This window comes from Colias croceus, chromosome 1 (genome assembly GCF_905220415.1).
Source record: "Colias croceus chromosome 1, ilColCroc2.1".
NCBI classification, from domain to species: domain Eukaryota; kingdom Metazoa; phylum Arthropoda; class Insecta; order Lepidoptera; family Pieridae; genus Colias; species Colias croceus.
Genome location: NC_059537.1, coordinates 10,414,593 through 10,442,092, shown reverse-complemented (window position 1 = coordinate 10,442,092; position 27,500 = coordinate 10,414,593). Strand labels below are relative to the sequence as shown.

At 37.1% G+C, this 27,500-nt stretch overlaps 2 protein-coding genes, 4 long non-coding RNA genes and 3 other non-coding genes across 9 annotated transcripts in view; 6 read left to right on the top strand and 3 right to left on the bottom strand.

The window, feature by feature from the left end:
• Positions 1 to 769, top strand: part of LOC123692419 — a 20,019-nt gene extending 19,250 nt beyond the window's left edge. Inside the window, exons 2-3 of the long non-coding RNA XR_006751544.1 lie at positions 1 to 45; positions 474 to 769. The exon at positions 1 to 45 is cut by the window's left edge and continues 522 nt beyond it. This is a non-coding gene — a long non-coding RNA (uncharacterized LOC123692419). The remainder of the gene's footprint in view (positions 46 to 473) is intronic.
• Positions 770 to 4,179: 3,410 nt separating this feature from the next.
• LOC123692343 lies at positions 4,180 to 5,722 on the bottom strand. The gene is made up of 3 exons (XR_006751519.1): positions 5,442 to 5,722; positions 4,798 to 4,980; positions 4,180 to 4,350 (listed from the first exon to the last, which is right to left on the bottom strand). It is a non-coding gene; the product is annotated as an uncharacterized LOC123692343 (long non-coding RNA).
• Positions 5,723 to 7,366: 1,644 nt separating this feature from the next.
• Positions 7,367 to 9,643, top strand: LOC123691865 (putative nuclease HARBI1). Its single transcript, XM_045636450.1, has 5 exons — positions 7,367 to 7,591; positions 7,730 to 7,920; positions 8,355 to 8,487; positions 8,616 to 8,757; positions 8,853 to 9,643. Exons 1-5 carry the CDS (start codon positions 7,367 to 7,369, stop codon positions 9,239 to 9,241), a joined length of 1,080 nt encoding a protein of 359 aa, XP_045492406.1. The 3' UTR covers positions 9,242 to 9,643.
• A 467-nt stretch (positions 9,644 to 10,110) lies between these two features.
• LOC123691995 (proline-, glutamic acid- and leucine-rich protein 1-like) lies at positions 10,111 to 12,596 on the bottom strand. Its single transcript, XM_045636598.1, has 6 exons — positions 12,578 to 12,596; positions 12,420 to 12,480; positions 12,180 to 12,312; positions 11,606 to 11,788; positions 10,944 to 11,028; positions 10,111 to 10,694 (listed from the first exon to the last, which is right to left on the bottom strand). The coding sequence occupies exons 2-6, from the start codon at positions 12,476 to 12,478 to the stop codon at positions 10,210 to 10,212; spliced, it is 945 nt and encodes a 314-aa protein (XP_045492554.1). The 5' UTR covers positions 12,479 to 12,480; positions 12,578 to 12,596; the 3' UTR covers positions 10,111 to 10,209.
• A 3,013-nt stretch (positions 12,597 to 15,609) lies between these two features.
• LOC123692427 overlaps positions 15,610 to 27,500 on the top strand; it is a 20,045-nt gene continuing 8,154 nt past the window's right edge. The window contains exon 1 of the long non-coding RNA XR_006751546.1: positions 15,610 to 15,643. This is a non-coding gene — a long non-coding RNA (uncharacterized LOC123692427). The remainder of the gene's footprint in view (positions 15,644 to 27,500) is intronic.
• LOC123692483 lies at positions 16,525 to 18,701 on the bottom strand. The gene is made up of 2 exons (XR_006751564.1): positions 18,495 to 18,701; positions 16,525 to 18,349 (listed from the first exon to the last, which is right to left on the bottom strand). It is a non-coding gene; the product is annotated as an uncharacterized LOC123692483 (long non-coding RNA).
• Positions 24,687 to 26,591, top strand: LOC123697751. Its single transcript, XR_006752265.1, has one exon. It is a non-coding gene; the product is annotated as a small subunit ribosomal RNA (ribosomal RNA).
• Positions 26,886 to 27,042, top strand: LOC123698080. The gene has a single exon (XR_006752352.1). It is a non-coding gene; the product is annotated as a 5.8S ribosomal RNA (ribosomal RNA).
• Positions 27,405 to 27,500, top strand: part of LOC123697954 — a 4,011-nt gene continuing 3,915 nt past the window's right edge. Inside the window, exon 1 of the ribosomal RNA XR_006752319.1 lies at positions 27,405 to 27,500. This exon is cut by the window's right edge and continues 3,915 nt beyond it. This is a non-coding gene — a ribosomal RNA (large subunit ribosomal RNA).

The window sequence follows — 27,500 nt, the reverse complement described above, 5'->3', positions numbered from 1 at the left end:
CAATCATCGGTTCAAGACTGGCATCTTTGCTAGGTTACCGAGAAGGTAAGAAAAATTAAAACTTGACTGCTAATTTATGTATATGTATAGCCTACGTCACTACCGCCACTAACATAATAATTCAGATGATTGCAATGAAACCTCACAACTCAAAATCGGTCCAACGGTTTATACTGCAGGGCGTGTCAAAGAAATATTATACATACATACATAAACTCGAAAAACATAACCCTCTTTTTTCCGTAGTCGGGGAAAAATTTGGGAAATTTTTCAATATCTGGTAACATTACACGCACACAGAAGCACCGTATACGTACAGTGCAGCGGCGAAATGACAGCACACATAGCTTTATTGAAAATGACGATAAATCATTCGGTTTAGTTCGGCAACGCTCCATCTGTCTTTTATTTTGTAATCTAAGACCTCACTATACTTACACTATACGTAAACTAATATCGAATTTTGTTTACAGAAACGAAAATGGCCAAGAACAAGACGACGACATAATCTTCGAAGACTTCGCGCGCCTCAGGCTGAAGGGCGCGGACGCTGATGCTTGAACATTATGCTAACAGCGCTCTCTTACTGAACTACATTCTATATTTTGTTATACCAAACGCACAATTGTATCGTACTTTTTGAATTTTCATAAACAACATTGTTCGTTTTGAAATCCATCGAATGACCATAGACACAAGAAATAAGTGTTACCATCCTTAGCGAAAAGTGTTATAATCTGTATTAAAATAAAAATGATGTATAAAATCATGTTTTCGATCATTTACGATTTTTGGTAAATGCATTACTTACTTATGCAAGTGAAATATTATAGTCGAGCCAATTTAATAGGCAACATTTGACGTCTATCAATTTTATCTTCAAAGAGAGGTAACCTGCTTAAAAACATCGATTAAAGTGAATTAATCGATACGGATTTGAAATATTTGTCAATCGAATTTATTAATTTATGATGATTTTTATTCACAAGTAATCAATGCATTCGATTCTAGATGTCAGATTTCGATTTTTAGAGTAAGAGCGTTTTCACATTATCCGATCCGATATCGGATATCGGAAGCCGATAGCCGATATCCGATATCGGACACAATTTGCCCTTTCACATTATCCGATAATATCGTCCCGATAACATGAGTGTTGCCAGAAACTGGAAAAGTAGATATATTGGGAATTAAAATAAACAGTGGATGCATTTGTGTTACAAAAAATAAACTTTATTTTAAATGAAATAAATAGTAATAAATAAACTGATGTTTTTCAAACCGGTTTAATCTGCTGACTGCGGAGTATGGATTTGTACCCTCTGCAGAGTCAGAATCTAGTTTCAATATTCAATTTCATTGTGAGGCTTGTTTTTTTATATGCTGTTTTTCTTTTTTTATTATTAGAACATGTTGTGTGGTCGTAGTGAATTTTAGAACTTTTTTATATTAAATCATGTATGACTGTTATGTTCTTATACAAATAAAATAAAAAAAAAATTCAACTCAGTATTAAAGCGACGAAACTAGCAAATACAAATTCAAATTACATTTACAAATGTAGGTGCTGTTATTACAATTTTATAGTGCTAATATGTACATTCTACCTAATATCTGGGGGTGCAAATATTTAAACAGAAATAAATTAAACTAAACTAATTCACAGTCACAGATTCCGCAATGTACATAGTACCACAGACTAATAATAATATAGCCATGACAACCAAAATAGTAAACAAGCTCAATAGTCGCCGCGCGTTCTTGACAAAATTTAGGGTCGCCGCCTTAGATTATGGATTGGTCTCCGCGCACGCTACGACTAGATACCGCCGGCGTACTCGAAAAATGCGGCAACTAAAAGTACGCCGAAATCGGCGTACCCGAGCCAGTCGTGTCACGAGCATTGTGTGGAGAGGGTGTACCGATAGTTTCTAAAGATTTTGGACAAAACCTGAAGTAAAATGCCTGTTTGTGCCATAAAACTGTTTAAAAAAAATACAACAAATAATAAGAAAGACACTGGGATCACGTAACATCAGGAATAATCGTATTATTCGATATTTCACCTGTACTTTGAAAATGTTGTTTACGAAAATACGACGCCATTTAGTGTTGCCGTACTGCATATCCCAAAAACACACTTTTAATTTGAACTTATTTTATTCATAATGTTTTTTTTTTTTCAATACTATTAGGTACTAACGCATATTATAAAAAAAATGATAATAACAATAATTTATTTCTGTTTAACCTTGTTTAACTGACTCATATGTTATTTTTTTATTACTGCTTTTTTACTTTTAAAAAACCTTTGTGATAGTATAGTGGCATCGCAAGTGGATTTGAGTCACATGTTCATGGGTTCGATTCCCGGCAAGGCCAAAATGAAATGAAAATATTTTTCAAACTTCTTTCCAAGATAGCCCATTTCCCATTTATGGGGTAAAATTTATGTAGCTGGCAGTACAATTCTTCACACACACTAGCGTCCTTACAAATTGCCTTACACACACTACAGAACTGAGTTGCCGCACTCACGGAGCTATTGTTTTTAGGTGGAGCGGTATCTAGTCGTAGCGCGCGCGCGGAGACCAATCCTTAGTCTAAGGGTTGCCGCATTCTAATTCTGAAATTTTAGAGAAAACTAAACAAAATTGCCGTATTGTAAATTTTCTTTTCAATAAAAAGGGTTTGATTTAAAAAAAATCAACTGATAGATCGTAGTTGTACATACAGTAAAAATAACTACAATAAAGAAACCGACTTCAAAAACAGCTGGAAAAGTAAAATATAAAAAAGATTTGATATTATTAATTACTTAATATTATTTAGATGTGCTATTTATTATACAGGTTTGATATCGGCGCTAAAACAAAGCACTAAATCTGTGACTCAATGACAACAATACAATAAACAGCTTACAGCACAACAGTAGTCCGAGTAGGAGGAGGAGCGAGGCAGAATGAGTAAATAAAGATAAAAGATACTAATATTTCGAAGATACGGTTGAATTTAAGAACACAATATATTTTTGTTTACTTCAGTTCAGCCAATTGCCGTATATTATAGGACGATATTAAAATAGCTCCCGTATAAATCGTATTTTTAATGCCTTTAAATACTTAAATGAATGTTTTCTTAATAAAAAGGTTTAAAGTAAATGAAAGGATTTTTTTTTTACATTTAGCGCCTAGAAATGACTGAAAATACACAAACTAGTGCTTTTTTTGCTGTTGGTATACTACCTTTTCGAAAATTGAGCTGGTAACACTGAACATTATCGTCCGATAGTTCACGGGAATATCGGTGTTGGCTCCGATATCCGATATCGGACTGGACAATGTGAAAGACAGGTACGTAAATCATACATTTTACTTAGCCTCCGATATCGGATATCGGCTATCGGCGTCCGATATCCGATATCGGACCGGACAATGTGAAAACGCTCTAACGTCTCTGCCCCCCTAGCCAAGTGGCTTTCTATTAGCGTAACGTTTGATCAATGAATATGGAATCACATGGAAGTGACATACCTACAAAAAAAGTGTGGCCGGCGCCATAATGCTTGTAACAAAACATGGCGGTGTTTAGTGCCGAGAATATATCGATAAACATTATTATGTTTATCGATATAAAAATAATATTAATATATTTATTTTGAATTTATAAGTATTTGTTTTGGCGCGGTGGAGAAAAATAGTGAGAGTGAATTTTTACGATGCGCGCGCACACCGACACCTAAAATTAACAGCATGAAGTAAGTTCTAGGTGGTATGAAAATTGATAACTATGTTCAAGTTGTATATTCTAGTATTTTGTCCATACGCCAAAGAAGTAACTTCTAACGCGTGTACATAAACACACACTCTTTTTTATTTATTTTAACTTTATTGTACAAAACATAGACGTAAAATTACAAATGGAAAAAATGACAATGCCAATTAATAAAATTAAGTATGGCGATGGCTGCTCGTGACGGTAACACCTATACAGGGTTACTTGTAAAACACCAGCAACCTCGCAGGACAAGATAGCTGTATAATTTGATAAATCCAGTTCAATTTTGACTTCGATATAAGGATTACGGTAGACTTACAATTTGGTAATTTCAGTTTTGAGGAATGTAATATAATGAAACAACATATATAATAATACAGGTATATAATAGTATTTTATTACGATGAACAACACAATATACAGTAATTTATTTATTTATAAATAATAAGACAAAAAAACAATAATATATAATAACAGAGAAAATTATAGAGCTAAACTATTTTGTGCAGCCTGGGATGCACTCGGATTCACTCTGTTCATTTTTGAGTTCGGGATTTGAGGCTCAACTGGTACCTGGAAATGAAATGTCACAGTTTACATTAACTAGCATTGTTCACTTTACATTTAAACTAAAATGCAATACATTTTAATTAAAAGGGCAATGCTGATGGTTTGAAATTAATATCAACATTAGGGCTTACAATAGCGGAATTTGAATTTATATTTTTGGTTTTATGGCATTCAAATGCTTTATATATATAAATTTATAAAGAATAGAAAAATAACTTAAAACACCCCATGTATTTAAAGTAAATTGCACTTTCCCTCAGTCAATAACATTTCAACAACCAAATATCACCCAAGTTTGTACTCAAAAAATCATATAAAACCATCTCAGTTTGTTCACAGGCCTCCTTCAAAATAGGAGAAACGTTAGATTATAAATGACAGCCCTAAATCTAAATAAAAAGACCAAAAGTAAATTGGAAGACATCACGTGTCTACAGATAAAAACCTCACCCTGTGTGAATGCAGCGGCAGACATACTGGTGTAGCATCATCGTGCAGACTAATCACATCCATTGTTCTATTGAAAGCACTTTCTGGGAAATGTACTATGATATATCCTTTACATTTGGCTTGATATTTTCAGTTTCAATTGCTTCTAACCATTCTCCTTTTCTATTTTCACTTCTTGGTAACCTTCAAAAAATGAATATTTAGGTTATTATAATTTTAGTCCTGACCTGACTTATTTATAAATACATTTTTAATTAAAGTAGGTACTATAAAAGCGATTAATCTTACTTAAGTTAAAATTCATATTAGGTAAATTTAAGTGTTTTATTTTTCCTTCTGCTGCTCTTGGCAAAATTAATTTGTTATTTTGGAAGTGTATTCACCAAAGCAACTATTCTTAAGATTAATGACACAGCCTTGGGAGACGCACGTCATCATCGAACATTTTGCTGATGTCGATATTATAAGCCATCACTAGCACCCAAATTCATTATTTTACTAGAACGAAAATATACAAAATAAAGCTATATTTGGTAACAATTTTGCACTGAACATAGTCTGTGAATACTCCTTAATTCAATATACATGAAAATAACTAAATCAGCAAAGAAATAACTAATATTTCAGTCAAAACGTATACATACCGGTGCAAAGACAAACTTTTCTGGTTTTCATTCTTTCCGGAGCCACATCTCACAATACTGCGCTTTGGCATTATGCCACTATTTGTCCTTGACCACTCTATATGTTTTAGACACAAATGTTTGTCACAATCACAAAAATATTCAATATTTTTCAATGTTTACTACGGAGCAATGACAGAGCATGTACATCGTATTAACGAGAACATAAAATGGCGACCGGCCACAGTAGGTATTTGAGCTAACTTCAAATGTCAAGCGGTATAGAATTAGCACTGACTGACGTATAGTCATATTTTTTCACATATCAGAATATTCATTAGTTAGAAAGAGACAGTATTAGTTTTATTATTTCGGTATCGAAATGCATGATATTTGTATAATCAGTTGTTTGTATAGAACAATATGCCCTGTCCATAGGATTCCTTAGTCATTGCGTTTGATAGAATAGATAAACGAATGTATGAGATTGACATAAGCTGGAGATACGTCACGTGACCCAGCGTAACGAAACGAAAATTGGTAGCCAAGTGGCAATGTTTTTCTATTCTATTAGACGAAACGTGACGAAACGTTAGGTACCTAAGTCATACGACAGGCGCCATACAAATGCTTAGCCAAGTGGCACTTTTGACAGGAGACTACGCCAATGGGCGTTCGATAACTAGCGTACGCTATAACCTTAGAGTATATATTACAATAGTATAGAGCGAGTGTATTGCACAAATTGCTTATTGCGCATCGTAGGCAGATGAGCTATAGATACTATATAGATGTGTGTGTGACAAATAGGGATGGGTAGGTATCAATTGCGTGTTGAACTGTCGATAAGTTATGTAAATAAATATGTATCATAAGTAAATTTTATGTTCAATAAGTTATTAAAGGAAAAATATACGAATAAAGTATAAATATGTAATTTTAAATTTGTCTACCAACTGAATAAAGTTTGTTTATTCCATTTGAATATTAAATATTATATATGAAATTTTCTTGTATTAATTATAAGTACTTTAAAAAAATATGTTTAATTGGAATATCAGAAAAACGTGAGTACTTTTTAAATAATAAAGTTAATAAAATAAAAGATCAGGTTTAGTGCTATTTCTTTAATAATAAATCAAACCATAATAATAATGTTTTAAAAATGGTAAAAAATATTAAGAAATAATTAATAATTTAAAATGATAATATAGTTAATAAATAATATTAATAATTTTTTTATTTAATTTTATCCATTCTACTATCAAAATCTTCAAAATCAATTTAGCGGTTCAGAAAATATATCGTAATTTACATTTACATTCGCATTCATATTAGAAAGTGTATCATACAAAACACACCACAAATATATTTATAATACATTTTTAAAAGAGTTTTAAATTTTAAGTTAAATAAATAATTTGTTAAAATATAGTTCTTCTAGTAAACTTTATATCGAGTACAGCGTTGGTCAGGTCACATCACTATGATCACGTGGCGGCAGTGAGGCGCGCGAGCAAGCCTGCGCGTGTCCGCCTCTCACCTACCCTTCACGCCCGCGATGCTAGATTTATTTTCATAAAAATAAGTATAACAATCGACTTACTGATGGAATGTGATAGTGGATTTCAATTTTGTGTATTTTCTAGTATCGTTTTTGCAAGATAGAACAGCACATTTCACCATGTTTATTCGTAATATGAAAAAAAATCCAGAGCAACGCACTTCGTGAGCACTCAACCACGACTGCGAGCGCTCGCGGCGGGAACGTCGTGTTGTTCCCACCTGTGCCTACTGTTCCCACTTGGTTGTTCGCACTCTATAGATAGTATATATACTCTAAGGCTATAACATCTTGTAGAAATCGAAACAAAATGGCGATTTTATAATCAGCTGTCGAAGTTTCGTGTTGTGTTTAGTGATTATAAAATTTTAGTTTTCATAAAATGCACGCTTTGAGACTTTTAAAAGCTGCGCACGATGAAGAACTTTGGCTCAGGCGCCAAAAAAGAAATGCGTCCAGACCGAGTTTAGAGACAATCAATGAAATGCCGGAACAATTGTTTCAGGAGCGTTTTAGGTTAAATAAAAAAACTTTTAGCGAGCTTTGCTGCAGCCTACGTAACGAAACAAACATACGGGGGACTAAAGAAATTCCTTTGGAAGTAAAGGTAATCCACAGTTTCTTCACTGCGATTGTTTATAATTATTAGTGATGTCCGATATTTTAAATGCCCAATGAAAGGCATGTGTTGTGCATATCTACTAAGTACCTATATTACGTATCCTAATTCTACTTATATTCGTAGGTTCTTTGCGCTCTGAGTTTCTTCGCAACGGGATCCTATCAGAGAATTGTGGGTGTCACACAACATTTGCCACAACGCACTACAAGTAGATGCATTAGGCAAGTTGTGGAGGCACTCAACAGTCCTCGGATAGTGAAAAAATGGATAGTTTTCCCTCAAACACACCAAGAAAGAACAAGAATTCGACAAGAGTAAGTGTTTTTATTAATTTATTTATAACTTTCAATGTACAACTACGACATTGGGGCCTTCAAGAAAAGAGCTTATTTGTCCATAAAAGGCCGGCAAAGCACCTGCAACACTTCTTATGTTGCAAGTGTTTATTTCTTATGCTTAAGTTGCTTGCTCTGACATAAAAAAAAAAAAACTTTCAATGTTTTGTACAATTTTAATAAATAACATAATCCTTTGCATTGAAGAAGGTTGCTGCTATTGTAGTCACAAACAATTCTATTATACCACAAAATGTTTGTTTCTGTTCAATTCTAAATGTTTTAAAGGTTTACAAAATATTATGACAAATTCATTTGAAAGTCTTTTTAACAATTGTATTATAATATTATGTTTAATATAATTATGTAGGTAATTGTCTTTGATTATAAAATGTGAATGTACCTAATTACAGATTTCAAAGGAAATTTCAATTGCCAGGGGTAATTGGATGCATAGATTGCACTCACATATCAATTGTAAAACCCCACATTGATGAACAGAATTATTTTAACAGAAAAGGATACCATTCCTTAAATGTGCAAATGGTAAGCTATTTTTCTTTGCATATGTATTATTAGTTAGTAAGCATTGTTTTTAATCATGTTTCATTAAAACAAAATAACAAAGCAACTGCAAATAGAATATTTTTTATAACTTAATTTTTTTTTTTCAGATATGTGATGATAATTTAAAGATTATCAATGTCAATGCAAAATATGGTGGAGCCACGCATGATTCCTTCATATGGTCATCCAGTGAAGTGGAACCATACATGCGTGGACTTCACGAAAATGGTGAATTGACGTGGCTATTAGGTAAATCATTTAATTCCTACCTACTTCTACATATTTATCATAAAAATATTGGAGTTATAATTTATAAAGCTCTTTAACTACATTATTTGTTTAAGGTGATTCTGGATACCCACAGAGAGCGTGGCTGATGACACCAATTTTAAATGCCGAACCAGGTTCTCGAGCAGAGGTGTACACTACACGCCATTTACAGGCACGCAATTGTATTGAACGATGTTTTGGTGTATTGAAGGCTCGTTGGAGATGCTTGCTGAAGCATCGTACACTCCATTACCATCCTCGTGTTGCCAGTGAGGTAACTATTGCATGTTGTGTTCTGCACAATATTGCACTGGATGCTAAATTACCTCCCCCTAATAATATGGCTGAGCAACAAGAGGATGGTGATGAACCGAGTGTGGGGGTTGGACCCATTTCCAGCAACCAAGATGAGCTGATGAGTGGCAGAATAATGCTAAATAATTTAGTTAATAGATTAGTTTAGTAGGTTATTTTTGTATTTTTGTATTTTTTAAAGTGTGTTGTGTGTAGTTTTAATGTGTATTACTTTTAAGCCTAATTTAGTATGCCTGACCAAGTAGTTTTGTATAATATTTTTTCGCTCCTAAAACATTATTTTGTTTACCTACACAGATTTAAATAATGAAACTGCATTAGTTACAGTATATATTAATCCTTTTAAAGTTTCTGATAACTGCTCATATTTTAGTGCAGGTCATAGGTGAAAAAATTGATCATTGTTGCAGCCTCAACCTGTTTTTTATATTTTTAAGTTTGTAATTTTTATTATTGTATTTTTTGTTAGTATTTAAAAAAGTGTGTACTGAATTAATGGTGGTATAAACTACTTAACTAATTAAGTAATAAAATATACTATTATTATGTATATATATGTTTTATTTAATATTCTTAAAACTAAAACAAACACTTAAAACAAATTAAGTACATATAAATCCTATAAAATTTAAAGATTAAAAAGTAAAACAACTAAAGACAGAGGACAGAAAATACTGTACTTAAACTATTAAATTAAAATATTAAAATCTAAAACAAACACTTAAAATAAATTAAGTACATATAAATCCTATTAAATTTAAAGATATATATAATAATAGTTTAAAAAAAACTAAAAAACACGCTTTTTGCAAATTGAAAAATGGAATAATTTTATCAAATTAGTGTATTGTCATCGGTCCTCAATAAATCTACAAAGTTTGAACGAAATCTGGCCGTTTAAAGTGGGTCAAAATCGCGCCCAAAGAAGTCGGTTACAAACAAACATTCAAACATACAGGTGAAGCTAATAAAAAGCGTGTAAAAAGTAAAACAACTAAAGACTGAGGACAGAAAATACTGTACTTAAACTATTAAATTAAAATCTAAAACAAGCACTTAAAAAAAATAAAAAGAAAGGCACTAAATAATACACTTAAAACCCTATGAAAAAAAAAATTAAGATGCGGGCCCTTGAGGCAATATCTCGAGCAACCTTTGCCCGATAACAGCTATTTGCTGCATCACCCTAGTTTGCTCGCGATTTGCCTCAACCTTTAGCGACTCCAGCCGCAGTCGCTCCATTTCTCTTTGGTGGAAAAGTTCCTCACGCTCCCTCTCACGTTCATGGAGAAGCTTTTCCCTTTCCCTTTCTCGCTCATGGGAAAGCTTCTCTCGCGTCTCCTCCAGTGCAAGGCGTCGTTGTTCAACCGCCACAAATTCTGTAGCGGCCCGGTCAAATGGCGTTAAGCCGCGATTCCTGCGAGCTCTCTGCATCCCATGTCGCGGCGAGGCAGTCGCAGATCGCGGTGACGCCGATGACCGTCGACCAGTGGGACGCGGAGGAGAACGCGGTAGAGGGGGCGGCGGACGTACTGGTGGTGGTGGTGGTGAGGGCTGTGGGTCTAGCAGTAGCGGTGATGCTGGCAATGTTGGAACACTTGCTGTTGAGTAATGAAAATAATGTTAAGGAGGCAAATATAATTCTGACTTCCACTTATATTATAAATTAGAAATGTTCATCCATTCCATCTGTTGAATAATATTCTCTAGGATACAAGCAAAGACTAATTTATTCAAGTCATTTAATGAATTATGTTCAATTATTATCGATTAAACTATATTATGACGATTGAAAACAGCTCCTAGAAGAAGGCTAATTTAATAAGTAAATAGAGTTTAATAAAACTTACTATTATAATTAAAATTCTCTAAGCCTACAGGAATTTCAATTTCCACATCTTCAGGAATGGGTTCTTCCCTTGGTACTGGTGGCGCCTGAAAAATATTTATTTTTATCAATATATTAGTTATTTATAACTTTTATCATATACTCTTAACACTTACAAATGTTACGATTAGGAATTGTTAGCTAAGTATTTTGTATAATTGATATAGATTTATAAAGAATAAAATATAATTAAAAGATATTTAATGTTCTCATCAACATTAACTATCTATTAATTATATTGTGATGGAATTACATTTTCAAACACTAGCTGTGCTCCGTAGTTTTACCTGCAGTGCTCTGCTCCTGTTGGTCTTAGCGAGATGATATATAGCCTATAACCTTCCTCGATAAGTGGGCTATCTAAAATCGAAAGAAATTTTCAAATCGGACCAGTATTTCCCGAGATTAGCGTGTTCAATCAAACAAACAAACTCTTCAGCTTTATTATATTAGTATAGATTTTCAAGCTGTTTATTTGTTTTATTTATTTAATACAATTCATTTTACACAAGTTGAAAGAGGCTTATATGTAATCTCTTTCAAAATAAATATCTATTATTGGCCATGCAAGTTACAGAGGAATTGGTGTGATACGTAAAGTTGCTATAATATAATAGTACTAACATTAAAGCCATGCTCTTGTATGCCAGCTTGACCAAGAACAGCAGTCTCTCCCAGTATGGCACAGACTCGGTCTTCCAAAACTGTTAGAGACAGCCTGCTGCTTGGACCACCACCAGTACCATTTGTGTGGTTGGAAATCAACATTTTCTTTTTTTTTGTTTTAGTCTTCCAATCTGCCCAGACCTTTAGGTTTACATGTTGTGAGTTAAAGCGGTGCATGAAAAGGGCAATAGCAAAATAAATGAATATATTAAAATATACAGCTATGTTAACAAGATGCAAGTAAATAGCAAAACAATTGAGAGTTTGCAATATACACTTAGGTTAACAACATGCAAGTTAATAGCAAAACAATTGAGAGTTTGCAATATACACTTAGGTTAACAAGATGCAAGTAAATAGCAAAACAATTGAGAGTTTGCAATATACACTTAGGTTAACAAGATGCAAGTGAATAGCAAAACAATTGAGAGTTTGCAATGTACACTTAGGTTAACAAGATGCAAGTTAATAGCAAAACAATTGAGAGTTTGAAATATACAGCTAGGTTAACAAGATGCAAGTTCAAACTTACTTTCTTCCACTTCTCTTGTGATTTGTGAACCCCACCACCAACTGAATTAAGTAATAATGTGAGCCTTGCCCACATTTGGTCGGCTTTTAGTCGACCCTGAGGTCCCCGCTGTGGTCGAGAGAGGTCACCATACCTATGGGTAACACACACCAATGAAGCACTTGGTATTAATGATTTCATTGTTTATTATAAAAATATTGAAGCAAGTTTGGAATCAAAACTGTATTTTTTTAATAGTACCTTTCCATGAATTCTATAAGAGCAGAAAATTGCTCCTGGCTGGCGCGCAGTCTCTCCATTTCTAAACTAGAAAAATAAGTACACATAAATAAATTAAATTTAAACCTTGAAGACATTATATCTTTTTATGCCTCATTGCAAATGCAAAATTAACTTACCTCTATTTGTATTTTTATAATTTAAAGCACAACCTGTATTTTTTAGTTCACTTCAAAAATTTTTTGACTTTTGACTTTTTCCGTTTTCGGAATTCGGCAGTTTAATTTGAATATTTCAAGAATATTTTTCAACATTACTAATGTCAAACTGAATGACAGTTGACAGTTTGACGTACGCTGACTGACGTTAGAATTCGAAGCCATAGACATTAGCGTACGATCCAATAGAATAAGCGTTCGCCAAGTTCTAATCCACTTGGCTACCTGTCGTTTATCGTATTCGATAAGGCGTCAACGTTTGTAGAAAGAGAAACGCTATAAATCGTATGCCACTTGGCCAGGGGGGCTGGTAATTTTAATATGTTCTATGAATAGGGCCGTAATAGGAGAAGATATAACCTAATACAGAGTTACCTGGAAATAACTACCACCGTAATAGGAAAACTACTCCTTTTTTTTAACCGACTTCAAAAAAAAGGAGGAGACGAAAGGAGGAAACGAGAGCGCGGAACGAGCGACAAAGAAGCACAATCGGACGTTGTCACGTTCAATTATCGTCAGTAAACCGACTTTACAGACAACCAATTTTTTTTTTTTTTTTTTTTTTTTATGTATGTACACCGATTACTCCGAGGTTTCTGAACCGATTTACGTGATTCTTTTTTTGTTCGATGCGGGATGGTGTCGAATTGGTCCCATAAAAATTTTATTCGGATAGGCCCAGTAAGTTTTTATTTTATGAGCATTTTTGTCTGCATTTGTAAATGTTGCAAGTGCAAGTTTAAAGTCGGTTGTTTTTAACGCAGTTATCATTATAATCCTAATTCGGACCCATCAAAAATTCGATAAACAAGAGAATGTAAATGCTTTATCAAACGATAACAGTTTTTTGGCTCATAGAGCAGGCTCCAAGGAGATGTTCGTTTGCATAAATAGCGGACCTAAATCTGACTTTTGATATATATTGTATAGATCCCAGACATCCTATAGACAGATGTTGCCAACCAGTTTTGTGGTCCCCTTCCCCGCACCCCGGTTATTAAATATGGCATACAAAGAAAAAAATAAACATTTCCAAAACATGCCGCGTGGGGTATCAAATGAAAGAGCTTATTGAGTAGATCACGAATATATAGCATACTATAACATTTCTTACACTTTCTCTAAGATTTTTTAGAAAATTTACGAAAATGGTCCATTTTTGAGTTAACTTTAAACCACTATAGATTGAAAACTCATGAATATATTTTTTAAATTATTATTTTAAATAATTAACAATAGTCCATTGTTTACGATTCAATAGTTCGTACAGTGAAATAGTTGCATGGGGGAGTGGGGGGGAGCATTCAAAGATGGCGAGTATATTTTCAAGTTTATGCCAGAAATAAAGGCCTAATACAAAAATATCGGTGTCAGGGCTTGGAATAATTATCTCTGCACTGTCGTTGTGTTTGACAGAATGAAAAATATGGCAGAACATTCTTGAATCAGCCTCTTAACCCGTGTAGCGTCCTACGCACAGCCAGAGGCGGCTCGCCCTAAGGAGCGCTGGTGCAGTGAACTCCCATAAATAATTATAATAAAATCATACTCCTTAATTTCATTATTAATATTAATTATTACTATTTAAAATCAATCGTAATCGTAAAAAACTACTGGCAATACCAATGAATATATCCATCATTCCATCATTCCATACACCTGACACCTGTAGGTATAATACTGTATTATAAAACGCGCGTAGCGGAGCGCTCACGATTGCGCTCCAATGAAAAAATATTCAGTACATTTTCTAATACGAAATCCAATAGGAGTGAAAGAGATAGTTTTGTCAGAGCCCTGCGCGTAAAACAGAAGATTTTCTATGAAAAAATAGCAAAATTCGGAGCGCCGCTCCCGCAAACGTTGCCGGTTCGTTTTTACCGCGCGCCCGTACACAAGACAGCGATTGCGCGACGTTGCCACTCAAAATAATATAAACAAACACTATAGTCAACTTGCACGCGCGCGAATGTACCTATAATCGGGAATTTTCGAATTAAAATCATAAGATACGTGTTGATTGTTGAAATAGCCTGTAGTTATCAGTATTACTTGTGAGTGTTAAAATGGACAATTATAATGTGGCGTTCATTAAAAAGTGTGTTAAAACGTTACAAATTCGGCTTGAATTGAAAGCTAAGGGACCGCCACGACCTGAACTTGACCTTACGCAAAAATGTACGACAAAAACGAAAACATATACGCGTGTGTTTAAATCCGAACAATAGGTATGTGAAAACACCGTGGTTGTGTGGTTGTGATGAACATGAAAGCAACAAAATATTTTGTTTTCCGTGTCTTTTATTTGAAGCGGGCGCGGCCGACGGAGGTGAGAGTGCTTGGACTGAAACGGGCGTTGACGACTTAGCTCATCTTTCAATCAAGATGAAAAAACATTCACAATCTCGGTAGGTACCATTTGTTGAATGAACTGCAATTGGCGTCTATCGAACGACAAGACATTCGTAAAGCATTAGATTCCGCGTACCGAAAGTCAATACGCGAGTTCAATGACCGTGTCGATGAAAACAGACATATTTTACGAAGGTTAATAGATTGTGTCAAGTTATAGATATTTTTGCACACCAAAAAGAAAGACGTATGCATTTCCTTTATAAGAAATTTTTTAATTAAATTGTACTGCTTTAACATCATGTATTTTCAGTGTTTTATTTCAAGTGAACACCCATAAAATTTTGTCACGAGCCGCCTCTGCGCACAGCGGTTGTAGCGTAACTCAAATTGTACTGAGAGCGTCCTGCGCTGACAAACGCAGTGCGTAACGCGGCCCGTGACATTGAAGGTCATCAGTAGAGACGTACAAGTGAATGTTTCCAGTATAAAAAATATTTCTCTATGCCTTAAACATTTATAATTCAAATCGACACGACTCCGAGACAGGAAATACAGACTAAAACCACAAAAAAAAAAAAAAAAAAAAGTGAATCATTGATTGAGTTGCGTCATCGGCCATAGTTTGTACGTACTTTGTAACGTTCGTCTTGTTCAACGAATATTTGGATTGTGAATTATGCCGAGAGGAATAATTAGATGAGTGATAATTGAGACGTATATTACTGGAAATTTTACGTAGAATACGTTTATGATATTGGTTTTAGGGATATTTGAAGAATACTCAGTGAAAAAGTGTCTCAACTTTTCAGTGCGGAAGACGCAAAATGGCGCTTTTTTTCTTGTTTGTGAATAATGGATATTTGTTAGGTATTATTCATAGTGAAATACGTTGTGTTAAATGTGTGAAAATATAAGTGAATGTATTTGGCAATCGTGTAGTGATATGAAAACGTGAATATGATCATTTGATGACTCACCATTATCATGTAAGTGTTAGTAGGTATGTAAGCAATTAAAATTAAAACAAAAGAAAATCAATTTTTTTATAATTTTATAGAAAAAATATATCGTCATGATTACATTTTTATGCTATAACTAGTTTCTTCCTCTTTCCAAAAATATATCATACATGGCATATAATTATAGAACAATAGGGTAAATAAAATTTTCAAACTCGGTAGTCATAAAAAAGCTAGATTTCGTAAACTACCTCGACATACTTGGGACGCATAACATCTGTGCGTATGACAGAGCAAGTAATAGGTATAGGAAGAGACGGCACTCAGTACTTCGATTTCGAGCTCACGCACACATATGCATGTATTACTTAGGTTAAGTCTTATATACCAACCTATGAAAAGTTCACGTCAAAAATGATCCACATTGCTGCCAACATTTAAAAGTTGAAGTTGCTAGTGATGTCTCTTTGAGTACATATTATCGATAAAACTTCATATCGATATCGATAAAATTTTCGATGCTGGGTAACATCACTACTAATTCTCATCCTTATTCAAATTTATAGGAAATTAAAAATAAAACACCAACAATGTAGATCAATAAGTTTATTATAATATAATAATAATTACCTATATCTAACATTTTTATATAATATTAAAACTCACTATTATCAGCAAAAATGGATAATTCCATTTGAATTTTGAATTTTACTGAATATCTTTATTTAGGCATGTAGGACTTAATTCGGCTTAAATATTATGTGAATACAACTAGATTCACATTTTATACTTTTCCTTGAAATATTTTGCGGGATTTCTATTTTAAAATCTCATTCTAAATTTCCAATATATCGTTGCCGTTCGGATCGCCATATTGGAATTGTAAGAAGTTGTTGTTTTCTTTGGACAAAACAATAATAATATTATCTCCTCTCCAATTGATTCTACAGCCAGAACATGACGTAATAGAGAAGTTTTCTCGTAAAAATTATTATTTTTTATATCTTCCTTTAATAGAACAGTCATTGGGTATATATTGCAAATACTTAGTCACAAATCACATTAATAATTATTATCAATTATTATCTACACAAAGATTTTAACATTGTTTACACATAACACTTTTTCTTCTTCTTTCACTTTTGGCAGAAATATAACAAATTAAAAAATTCAATGTACTGTACATTAACTGAGTAAATAAGTAAGAAAATCTACGATATACGAAGAACAGATTTTGTTTATCTTCCACCAAAACAATTAATAAAACGCCATTTTGAATTCAAATTTCAAACAACAAATCAACATCAAGAGGTTGTCTATGCTTAAGTCTTAACCATTGACAAGAAATCGAAGAAAGAAAGAAATAATTTATTAATGTATTAGCTTAAAATTAAAATATACAAAAATAAGGTTTAAAAAAAAATAAGAAATAATAATAAATAATTAAAACTAAAAAATTAAATCTAATATTAAATGATTACATCGGAGGGGCCAACATTAGAAATGTTTTTATTTTTTCTAAAAGTTGGCAGAACAGACTCTCTCTCCCTTAGGTCTTTGAAAAGTACAAAATAATTTGAACTGTATGTCAATTGAATGAAGTTTAAAATTGCTTGATAATGGAAGCCTAACCAAAACGATGTTCTTAAGGACGCGTTTACGAATCTGACAAAAATAAGCAGTTTTTCGGTACATTTTGCGACAAAATAATACAAAACCAAATTAAACTAATAATTACTATAGATAGATTAATCCTTAACCCTCAATTCACTAGGTGAAATTTGCTAACATAAACAGCTTCCATGAGTCCACTGGACTCATATATTTTCTTGGCGTGTTTTTTTCAAATAAAACTCTTTTTTTTATTAAGTTTTTTTATTATTATTTTTAAATGTTTATTAAGGCACTACAAAAAAATAATAAAACTGGATAAACTTCTGAAATACTCTTAAAAATAAAAAAAAACTTATTCTAATAGTCTTAGAAAACAGAGTTATTTTCAAAGCCCTACAATAATGGCAAATATTTTTAACTAATGGCTCTTTTTAATTTTATAAGACTTCTAAAGGAATGCAAAACCGAAAATAAACAACAAAAATGTACGCTTCTATACAAAAAAATAAAACGTGCAATGGGGTATTGCCACCGATTGCAGGCAGCGACGGCATGCCATTTTTGAGCAACTCAAACATACAGGCTTCAGACATCTAGTGCCTGAATGTGCAGTCTTTGTTCTCTTTTTGTAATTACATGGATAACAATGCTTTCTTTCTGTCCTAGATAGCTTGTCTTCGGTTTCAGAGTGGCTCGCATCTTCATCATTCATAATTTGTGTGATCCATGATTCCAAAACAGAATCTGCCTGGTCTTCATTCATATTTACAACTTTATGTTGTTTTAGATCCATTTTACAAACCTACAACAACAACAAATATTAAAATACATATTTTTATATCATTAATACGACAAATAAGCAACATTTAAGAATCGTAACAAATAAATAAAATATTACTTAATTCACTAGTATGAGTCCATGGGACTCACTCGACGTAATAACTTACCTATTACGCAGCGCAGGCGCACGTCCTCTCGCTACCGCGGTGCCCACGTCACTGCAGGAAGGTACTGAGACGGTGGAGGAAATAAGTCACCAGGGGAAAAAAATATAATAGTTTGAAAGTTCGATGTGAGTCCAATGGACTCAGGTAGTGAATTAAGGGTTAATCTTTAAATGGTAGCAATTTTTTAGTCGAAAATTTTGGTTTATAATATTATCTATTATCTAATATATAAAAATCAATGCCACTTTTCGTTGTAATTCCATAACTCGAGAACGGCTGAACCGATTTCGATAATTCTTTTTTTATTATATTCCTTGAAGTACGAGGATGGTTCTTATGTAGAGAAAACGTTAATATGTACCACGGGCGAAGCCGGGGCGGACCGCTAGTAAAAAATATTTTCCGTTGCACAAACACAAAATTGACAATATTGTGCTGAATAAAGGAACATTTTTCATGTATTTAATAAAATAAATTTAATGATTTAAAAATATTTTAAGTAAGCAGACATGTCCAACTCAAAAAGGTAGCAAAGAAAACTATCAAAATGTTACAAATAGGCTGAGAAATCAAACCTTATTTTTTCACATATTTAGTTGTAACGCGTGATACTTATTGGATTGAAATAAGGGTTATTTTACTGGCTCATCTTGATTTATTGCACAAAAATTTGTAATGAAATATTTTAGTCTGCGCTCGGCCGCCGTTGTGAGTGGACACTGTGACGCTTGTAAGCAGCTCCTCGTTTACGAAAAGATCACTGTACGAATACAAAATATTTGACCTAATAAACTTGATCCTTCACGCATTCATTTTATTTATAGATTTTATACTTATGGTATTATAAATTTCATATTTAGTTTCTGACTTGATGGAGTGACCTGAAGGTGTACTTCGAAGACTGCTACTGGAACTAATAAACGATTAGAGCTAGGTGTGCCGAGTTTGGGCTCATTTTGTTAGTTATGTTGAGACCTTACCTCCAGACTTGATGGAGTGACCTGCAGGTGTACTTCGAAGACGGCTACTGGAACTAATAGACGAGTAGAGCTAGGTATGCCGAGTTTGGGCTCGTTTTGTTAGTTACATTGAGACCATACCTCCAGACTTGATGGAGTGACCTGAAGGTGTACTTCGAAGACTGCTACTGGAACTAATAAACGATTAGAGCTAGGTGTGTCGAGTTTGGGCTCGTTTTGTTAGTTATGTTGAGACCTTACCTCCGGATTTGATGGAGTGTCCTGAAGGTGTACTTCGAAGACTGCTACTGGAACTAATAGACGAGTAGAGACTAGGTGTGCCGAGTTTGGGTTCATTTTGTTAGTTATGTTGAGACCTTACCACCGGACTTGATGGAGTGACCTGCAGGTGTACTTCGAAGACTTCTACTGGAACTAATAGACGGTTAGAGCTAGGTGTGCCGAGTTTGGGCTCATTTTGTTAGTTATATTGAGACCTTACCTCCGGACTTGATGGAGTGACCTGCAGGTGTACTTCGAAGACTGCTACTGGAACTAATAAACGATTAGAGCTAGGTGTGTCGAGTTTGGGCTCATTTTGTTAGTTATGTTGAGACCTTACCTCCGGATTTGATGGAGTGTCCTGAAGGTGTACTTCGAAGACTGCTACTGGAACTAATAGACGAGTAGAGACTAGGTGTGCCGAGTTTGGGCTCGTTTTGTTAGTTATGTTGAGACCTTACCACCGGACTTAATGGAGTGACCTGCAGGTGTACTTCGAAGACTGCTACTGGAACTAATAAACGATTAGAGCTAGGTGTGTCGAGTTTGGGCTCATTTTGTTAGTTATGTTGAGACCTTACCTCCGGATTTGATGGAGTGTCCTGAAGGTGTACTTCGAAGACTGCTACTGGAACTAATAGACGAGTAGAGACTAGGTGTGCCGAGTTTGGGCTCGTTTTGTTAGTTATGTTGAGACCTTACCACCGGACTTAATGGAGTGACCTGCAGGTGTACTTCGAAGACTGCTACTGGAACTATTAGACGAGTAGAGCTAGGTGTGCCGAGTTTGGGTTCATTTTGTTAGTTATGTTGAGACCTTACCACCGGACTTGATGGAGTGACCTGCAGGTGTACTTCGAAGACTTCTACTGGAACTAATAGACGGTTAGAGCTAGGTGTGCCGAGTTTGGGCTCATTTTGTTAGTTATATTGAGACCTTACCTCCGGACTTGATGGAGTGTCCTGAAGGTGTACTTCGAAGACTGCTACTGGAACTAATAGACGAGTAGAGCTAGGTGTGCCGAGTTTGGGCTCATTTTGTTAGTTATGTTGAGACCTTACCTCCGGACTTGATGGAGTGACCTGCAGGTGTACTTCGAAGACTGCTACTGGAACTAATAAACGATTAGAGCTAGGTGTGTCGAGTTTGGGCTCATTTTGTTAGTTATGTTGAGACCTTACCTCCGGATTTGATGGAGTGTCCTGAAGGTGTACTTCGAAGACTGCTACTGGAACTAATAGACGAGTAGAGACTAGGTGTGCCGAGTTTGGGCTCGTTTTGTTAGTTATGTTGAGACCTTACCACCGGACTTGATGGAGTGACCTGCAGGTGTACTTCGAAGACGGCTACTGGAACTAATAGACGAGTAGAGCTAGGTATGCCGAGTTTGGGCTCATTTTGTTAGTTATGTTGAGACCTTACCTCCAGACTTGATGGAGTGACCTGAAGGTGTACTTCGAAGACTGCTACTGGAACTAATAAACGATTAGAGCTAGGTGTGTCGAGTTTGGGCTCATTTTGTTAGTTATGTTGAGACCTTACCTCCGGATTTGATGGAGTGTCCTGAAGGTGTACTTCGAAGACTGCTACTGGAACTAATAGACGAGTAGAGACTAGGTGTGCCGAGTTTGGGCTCGTTTTGTTAGTTATGTTGAGACCTTACCACCGGACTTAATGGAGTGACCTGCAGGTGTACTTCGAAGACTGCTACTGGAACTATTAGACGAGTAGAGCTAGGTGTGCCGAGTTTGGGTTCATTTTGTTAGTTATGTTGAGACCTTACCACCGGACTTGATGGAGTGACCTGCAGGTGTACTTCGAAGACTTCTACTGGAACTAATAGACGGTTAGAGCTAGGTGTGCCGAGTTTGGGCTCATTTTGTTAGTTATATTGAGACCTTACCTCCGGACTTGATGGAGTGACCTGCAGGTGTACTTCGAAGACTGCTACTGGAACTAATAAACGATTAGAGCTAGGTGTGTCGAGTTTGGGCTCATTTTGTTAGTTATGTTGAGACCTTACCTCCGGATTTGATGGAGTGTCCTGAAGGTGTACTTCGAAGACTGCTACTGGAACTAATAGACGAGTAGAGACTAGGTGTGCCGAGTTTGGGCTCGTTTTGTTAGTTATGTTGAGACCTTACCACCGGACTTAATGGAGTGACCTGCAGGTGTACTTCGAAGACTGCTACTGGAACTAATAAACGATTAGAGCTAGGTGTGTCGAGTTTGGGCTCATTTTGTTAGTTATGTTGAGACCTTACCTCCGGATTTGATGGAGTGTCCTGAAGGTGTACTTCGAAGACTGCTACTGGAACTAATAGACGAGTAGAGACTAGGTGTGCCGAGTTTGGGCTCGTTTTGTTAGTTATGTTGAGACCTTACCACCGGACTTAATGGAGTGACCTGCAGGTGTACTTCGAAGACTGCTACTGGAACTATTGGACGAGTAGAGCTAGGTGTGCCGAGTTTGGGTTCATTTTGTTAGTTATGTTGAGACCTTACCACCGGACTTGATGGAGTGACCTGCAGGTGTACTTCGAAGACTTCTACTGGAACTAATAGACGGTTAGAGCTAGGTGTGCCGAGTTTGGGCTCATTTTGTTAGTTATATTGAGACCTTACCTCCGGACTTGATGGAGTGTCCTGAAGGTGTACTTCGAAGACTGCTACTGGAACTAATAGACGAGTAGAGCTAGGTGTGCCGAGTTTGGGCTCATTTTGTTAGTTATGTTGAGACCTTACCTCCGGACTTGATGGAGTGACCTGCAGGTGTACTTCGAAGACTGCTACTGGAACTAATAAACGATTAGAGCTAGGTGTGTCGAGTTTGGGCTCATTTTGTTAGTTATGTTGAGACCTTACCTCCGGATTTGATGGAGTGTCCTGAAGGTGTACTTCGAAGACTGCTACTGGAACTAATAGACGAGTAGAGACTAGGTGTGCCGAGTTTGGGCTCGTTTTGTTAGTTATGTTGAGACCTTACCACCGGACTTAATGGAGTGACCTGCAGGTGTACTTCGAAGACTGCTACTGGAACTATTGGACGAGTAGAGCTAGGTGTGCCGAGTTTGGGTTCATTTTGTTAGTTATGTTGAGACCTTACCACCGGACTTGATGGAGTGACCTGCAGGTGTACTTCGAAGACTTCTACTGGAACTAATAGACGGTTAGAGCTAGGTGTGCCGAGTTTGGGCTCATTTTGTTAGTTATATTGAGACCTTACCTCCGGACTTGATGGAGTGTCCTGAAGGTGTACTTCGAAGACTGCTACTGGAACTAATAGACGAGTAGAGCTAGGTGTGCCGAGTTTGGGCTCATTTTGTTAGTTATGTTGAGACCTTACCTCCGGACTTGATGGAGTGACCTGCAGGTGTACTTCGAAGACTGCTACTGGAACTAATAAACGATTAGAGCTAGGTGTATCGAGTTTGGGCTCATTTTGTTAGTTATGTTGAGACCTTACCTCCGGACTTGATGGAGTGTCCTGAAGGTGTACTTCGAAGACTGCTACTGGAACTAATAGACGAGTAGAGCTAGGTGTGCCGAGTTTGGGCTCGTTTTGTTAGTTATGATGAGACCTTACCTCCGGACTTGATGGAGTGACCTGAAGGTGTACTTCGAAGACTGCTACTGGAACTAATAGACGAGTAGAGCTAGGTGAGGCGAGTTTGGGCTTGTTTTGTCTTCGAAGTACACCTTCAGGACACTTCATCAAGTCCGGAGGTAAGGTCGCCCTCTTTTGTCGTTGTTGTTGTTGTTGTTTGTTGTTGTTGTTGTTGTTGTTTATAATTTATTTAATATGGACCACGAAATTTATAATCATGAATTATTTTTGACGACTGCACGCCGTAACTGCACGCGTGCAAAGTTTTTTGACTTGACCTTGAAAACACGAGGCGTTAGTCGCGCGCGGCGTATGTTTGTATGTATGTATTATGTATGTATGTATGTACATATGCCGTGCGTGATATGTGAATAGTATCTGAAAAAAATAAACAAGCAGAAACATCGTAGCCGGGATGCGAGACAATCGGTGCGCGAGGCTAGCGAAGACGGGGGGGCGTTGCGCGTGGGCAGCGAGACATTTGTACGTACGTATGTGTATGTATCATTATTTCGTCGCTGTTGTACCGCGTCGCCCGTGTGCTCTGCGCTCTCCTCGTTGCCGCCGTTCGCGTGTCGGTGTGGGGTTGGTGTTTGGTGGTGAGTCTGACAGAGTTGTAGAGTAGTGTGTTAGTTCTATGAAATAATAAAAGACCACCAAAGATGATGATATTGTAAAAGCGTTTGTGCATACGGCGCGATACAGTTTTTAATCTTTAGTGGTGGTAGTAGTAGTAGTAGTAGTAGTAGTTAGTAGTAGTAGTAGAAGAAGTAGAAATTAGTAACTGTAGTAACATTGCGTCTGCCGACGGTTTGATAGATTGTCAGTTTCGTAGATTGTATTTTATATGTGTAGTGTAATAAATAATATTACGCATCTTGATACACTCTCGGAGCGCAGACCGTGAAAAATATACGACTACTATTGAACGGCAGTATAAAATTTTTTATTGCTCACATCGCACACGTTTGTGATGTACCAATGGGCTTTTATCAGATGTTTATATGTGGTCGCAATTTTCGATCCTTCCACTCTCCGTGCGTAGATTGATCGTTTGCGTCATAAAAGTTGACCGATATTAAAATTTTTCCTTCGCTTGATGCGAATGGGAATTGTTAAGGGGTGTCTCGTTAAGATGATACTTTCAACGATTTAACTGACTGTGTTCAGATTTATCCACGTGTGCGCGCGCGCGTGTGTGAATAGTGTGCGTGTGACGGTCGCCGCCGTTGCATATCATGTTATTTAAACACGCCGCGCGCATATGTATGTATATAGAGAAGCGAACGTCGCGGCGGCATCGTCGTGTCACGTTTGAGGCTCTAGCGGAAGCTTTAGTTAGCTCCCTGGTTGATCCTGCCAGTAGTTATATGCTTGTCTCAAAGATTAAGCCATGCATGTCTCAGTGCAAGCCGTATTAAGGCGATACCGCGAATGGCTCAATATATCAGTTTTGGTTCCTTAGATCTTACTCAGTTACTTGGATAACTGTGGTAATTCTAGAGCTAATACATGCAATCAGAACTCTGACCAGTGATGGAATGAGTGCTTTTATTAGATCAAAACCAATCGACGGAGGGCCTGGCGTCTGAAGTCGTTAATTTTGATGAATCTGGATAACTTTTGCCGATCGCATGGTCCAGTACCGGCGACGCATCTTTCAAATGTCTGCCTTATCAACTTTCGATGGTAGTTTCTGCGACTACCATGGTTGTCACGGGTAACGGGGAATCAGGGTTCGATTCCGGAGAGGGAGCCTGAGAAACGGCTACCACATCCAAGGAAGGCAGCAGGCGCGCAAATTACCCACTCCCGGCACGGGGAGGTAGTGACGAAAAATAACGATACGGGACTCTTACGAGGCCTCGTAATCGGAATGAGTACACTTTAAATATTTTAACGAGGAACAATTGGAGGGCAAGTCTGGTGCCAGCAGCCGCGGTAATTCCAGCTCCAATAGCGTATACTAAAATTGTTGCGGTTAAAAAGCTCGTAGTTGCATTTGTGCGCCGCGCTGTCGGTGCACCGCATCCGCGGTGATACTGACACGTTTGCGGAGCATATCGTCGGTGAGCCGGTCGTTAAAAGCCGGTTCAATATCAAAATCCTATCGCGGTGCTCTTCAGTGAGTGTCGAGGTGGGCCGACAATTTTACTTTGAACAAATTAGAGTGCTCAAAGCGGGCTCAAAATGCCGCTTGAATATTTCGTGCATGGAATAATAGAATATGATCTCGGTTCTATTTTGTTGGTTTTCAGAACTCCGAGGTAATGATTAATAGGGATAACTGGGGGCATTCGTATTGCGACGTTAGAGGTGAAATTCTTGGATCGTCGCAAGACGAACATCAGCGAAAGCATTTGCCAAAGGTGTTTTCATCAATCAAGAACGAAAGTTAGAGGTTCGAAGGCGATTAGATACCGCCCTAGTTCTAACCGTAAATATGTCATCTAGCGATCCGCCGACGTTACTACAATGGCTCGGCGGGCAGCTTCCGGGAAACCAAAGATTTTGGACTCCGGGGGGAGTATGGTTGCAAAGCTGAAACTTAAAGGAATTGACGGAAGGGCACCACCAGGAGTGGAGCCTGCGGCTTAATTTGACTCAACACGGGAAATCTCACCAGGCCCGGACACCGGAAGGATTGACAGATTAATAGCTCTTTCTTGATTCGGTGGGTGGTGGTGCATGGCCGTTCTTAGTTGGTGGAGCGATTTGTCTGGTTAATTCCGGTAACGAACGAGACTCTAGCCTGCTAAATAGGCGTCGTCATTTAGGTGTGCGCGGCTCTCGGGTCGCGCAACTCACTGGCGGCGTATTAAAATTCTTCTTAGAGGGACCGGCGGCTTTGAGCCGCACGAGATTGAGCAATAACAGGTCTGTGATGCCCTTAGATGTCCTGGGCCGCACGCGCGCTACACTGAAGGAATCAACATGTTCTCCCTGGCCTAGAGGCCCGGGCAACCCGTTGAAACTCCTTCGTGCTGGGGATTGGGGTTTGCAATTATCCCCCATAAACGAGGAATTCCTAGTAAGCGCGAGTCATAAGCTCGCGTTGATTACGTCCCTGCCCTTTGTACACACCGCCCGTCGCTACTACCGATTGAATGATTTAGTGAGGTCTTCGGACCGACACGCGGTGGCTTCACGGCCGTCGGCGTTGCTGGGAAGTTGACCAAACTTGATCATTTAGAGGAAGTAAAAGTCGTAACAAGGTTTCCGTAGGGGAACCTGCGGAAGGATCATTAACGTAACGCACTGCGCACTCTCGCACTACTCGCATACGCGCATCGTGTGTGTGTGTGTTTGTGTATAGTACGAACAAGTGTCGTGGGACGCGTGAATGTGACTGCATCCGTTAAAAAAAAAAAAAAAAAAAAAAAAATACGAATACCTCTAACATGTCCGTGTATGACGTGTTAGAGTGATTCGCGAAAGCGCGCGGTACATATTTTAACCTATGTACACACACGCAAACGTTACATAAAAGAACCACGCACGAAACACTTTGAATAATAATATTATAATATGTAATAAACTATTACCCTGAACGGTGGATCACTTGGCTCGCGGGTCGATGAAGAACGCAGTTAACTGCGCGTCATAGTGTGAACTGCAGGACACATTTGAACATCGACATTTCGAACGCACATTGCGGTCCGTGGAGAAATATCCAGGACCACTCCTGTCTGAGGGCCGGCTGTATAAAAACAACAATCCACACTGTTCACACACGTGTTTTCACGCGTGTTAGCATGTGACGGTTTAGCGAGCGCATTGTGTGCACGCTATCCGTTTGAAAATTTTACCTGTATTGTGTTCTACGTGTGCGCGACTCGGTGTGAAACCGTTGTGGACGCTTCTCGCGCGACGCTCGTATGACATGTCTCGTGTAGAATGTGTCGTGAACTGTTTCGCATATAGGCCGAGCCGCATTCAAAGCGCTCGTAGTGCGTGTTATTGTGTAATATAAATGAAAGTGAAGCGTAGGCGGACTCGACGTCCGTGTAGCGTCGTAGTAGCGCTGACGGATATCGCGTCTGCCTCCCACTTTTTATCGTTGGCCTCAGATCAGGGAGGATCACCCGCCGAATTTAAGCATATTAGTAAGCGGAGGAAAAGAAACTAACCAGGATTCCCTTAGTAGCGGCGAGCGA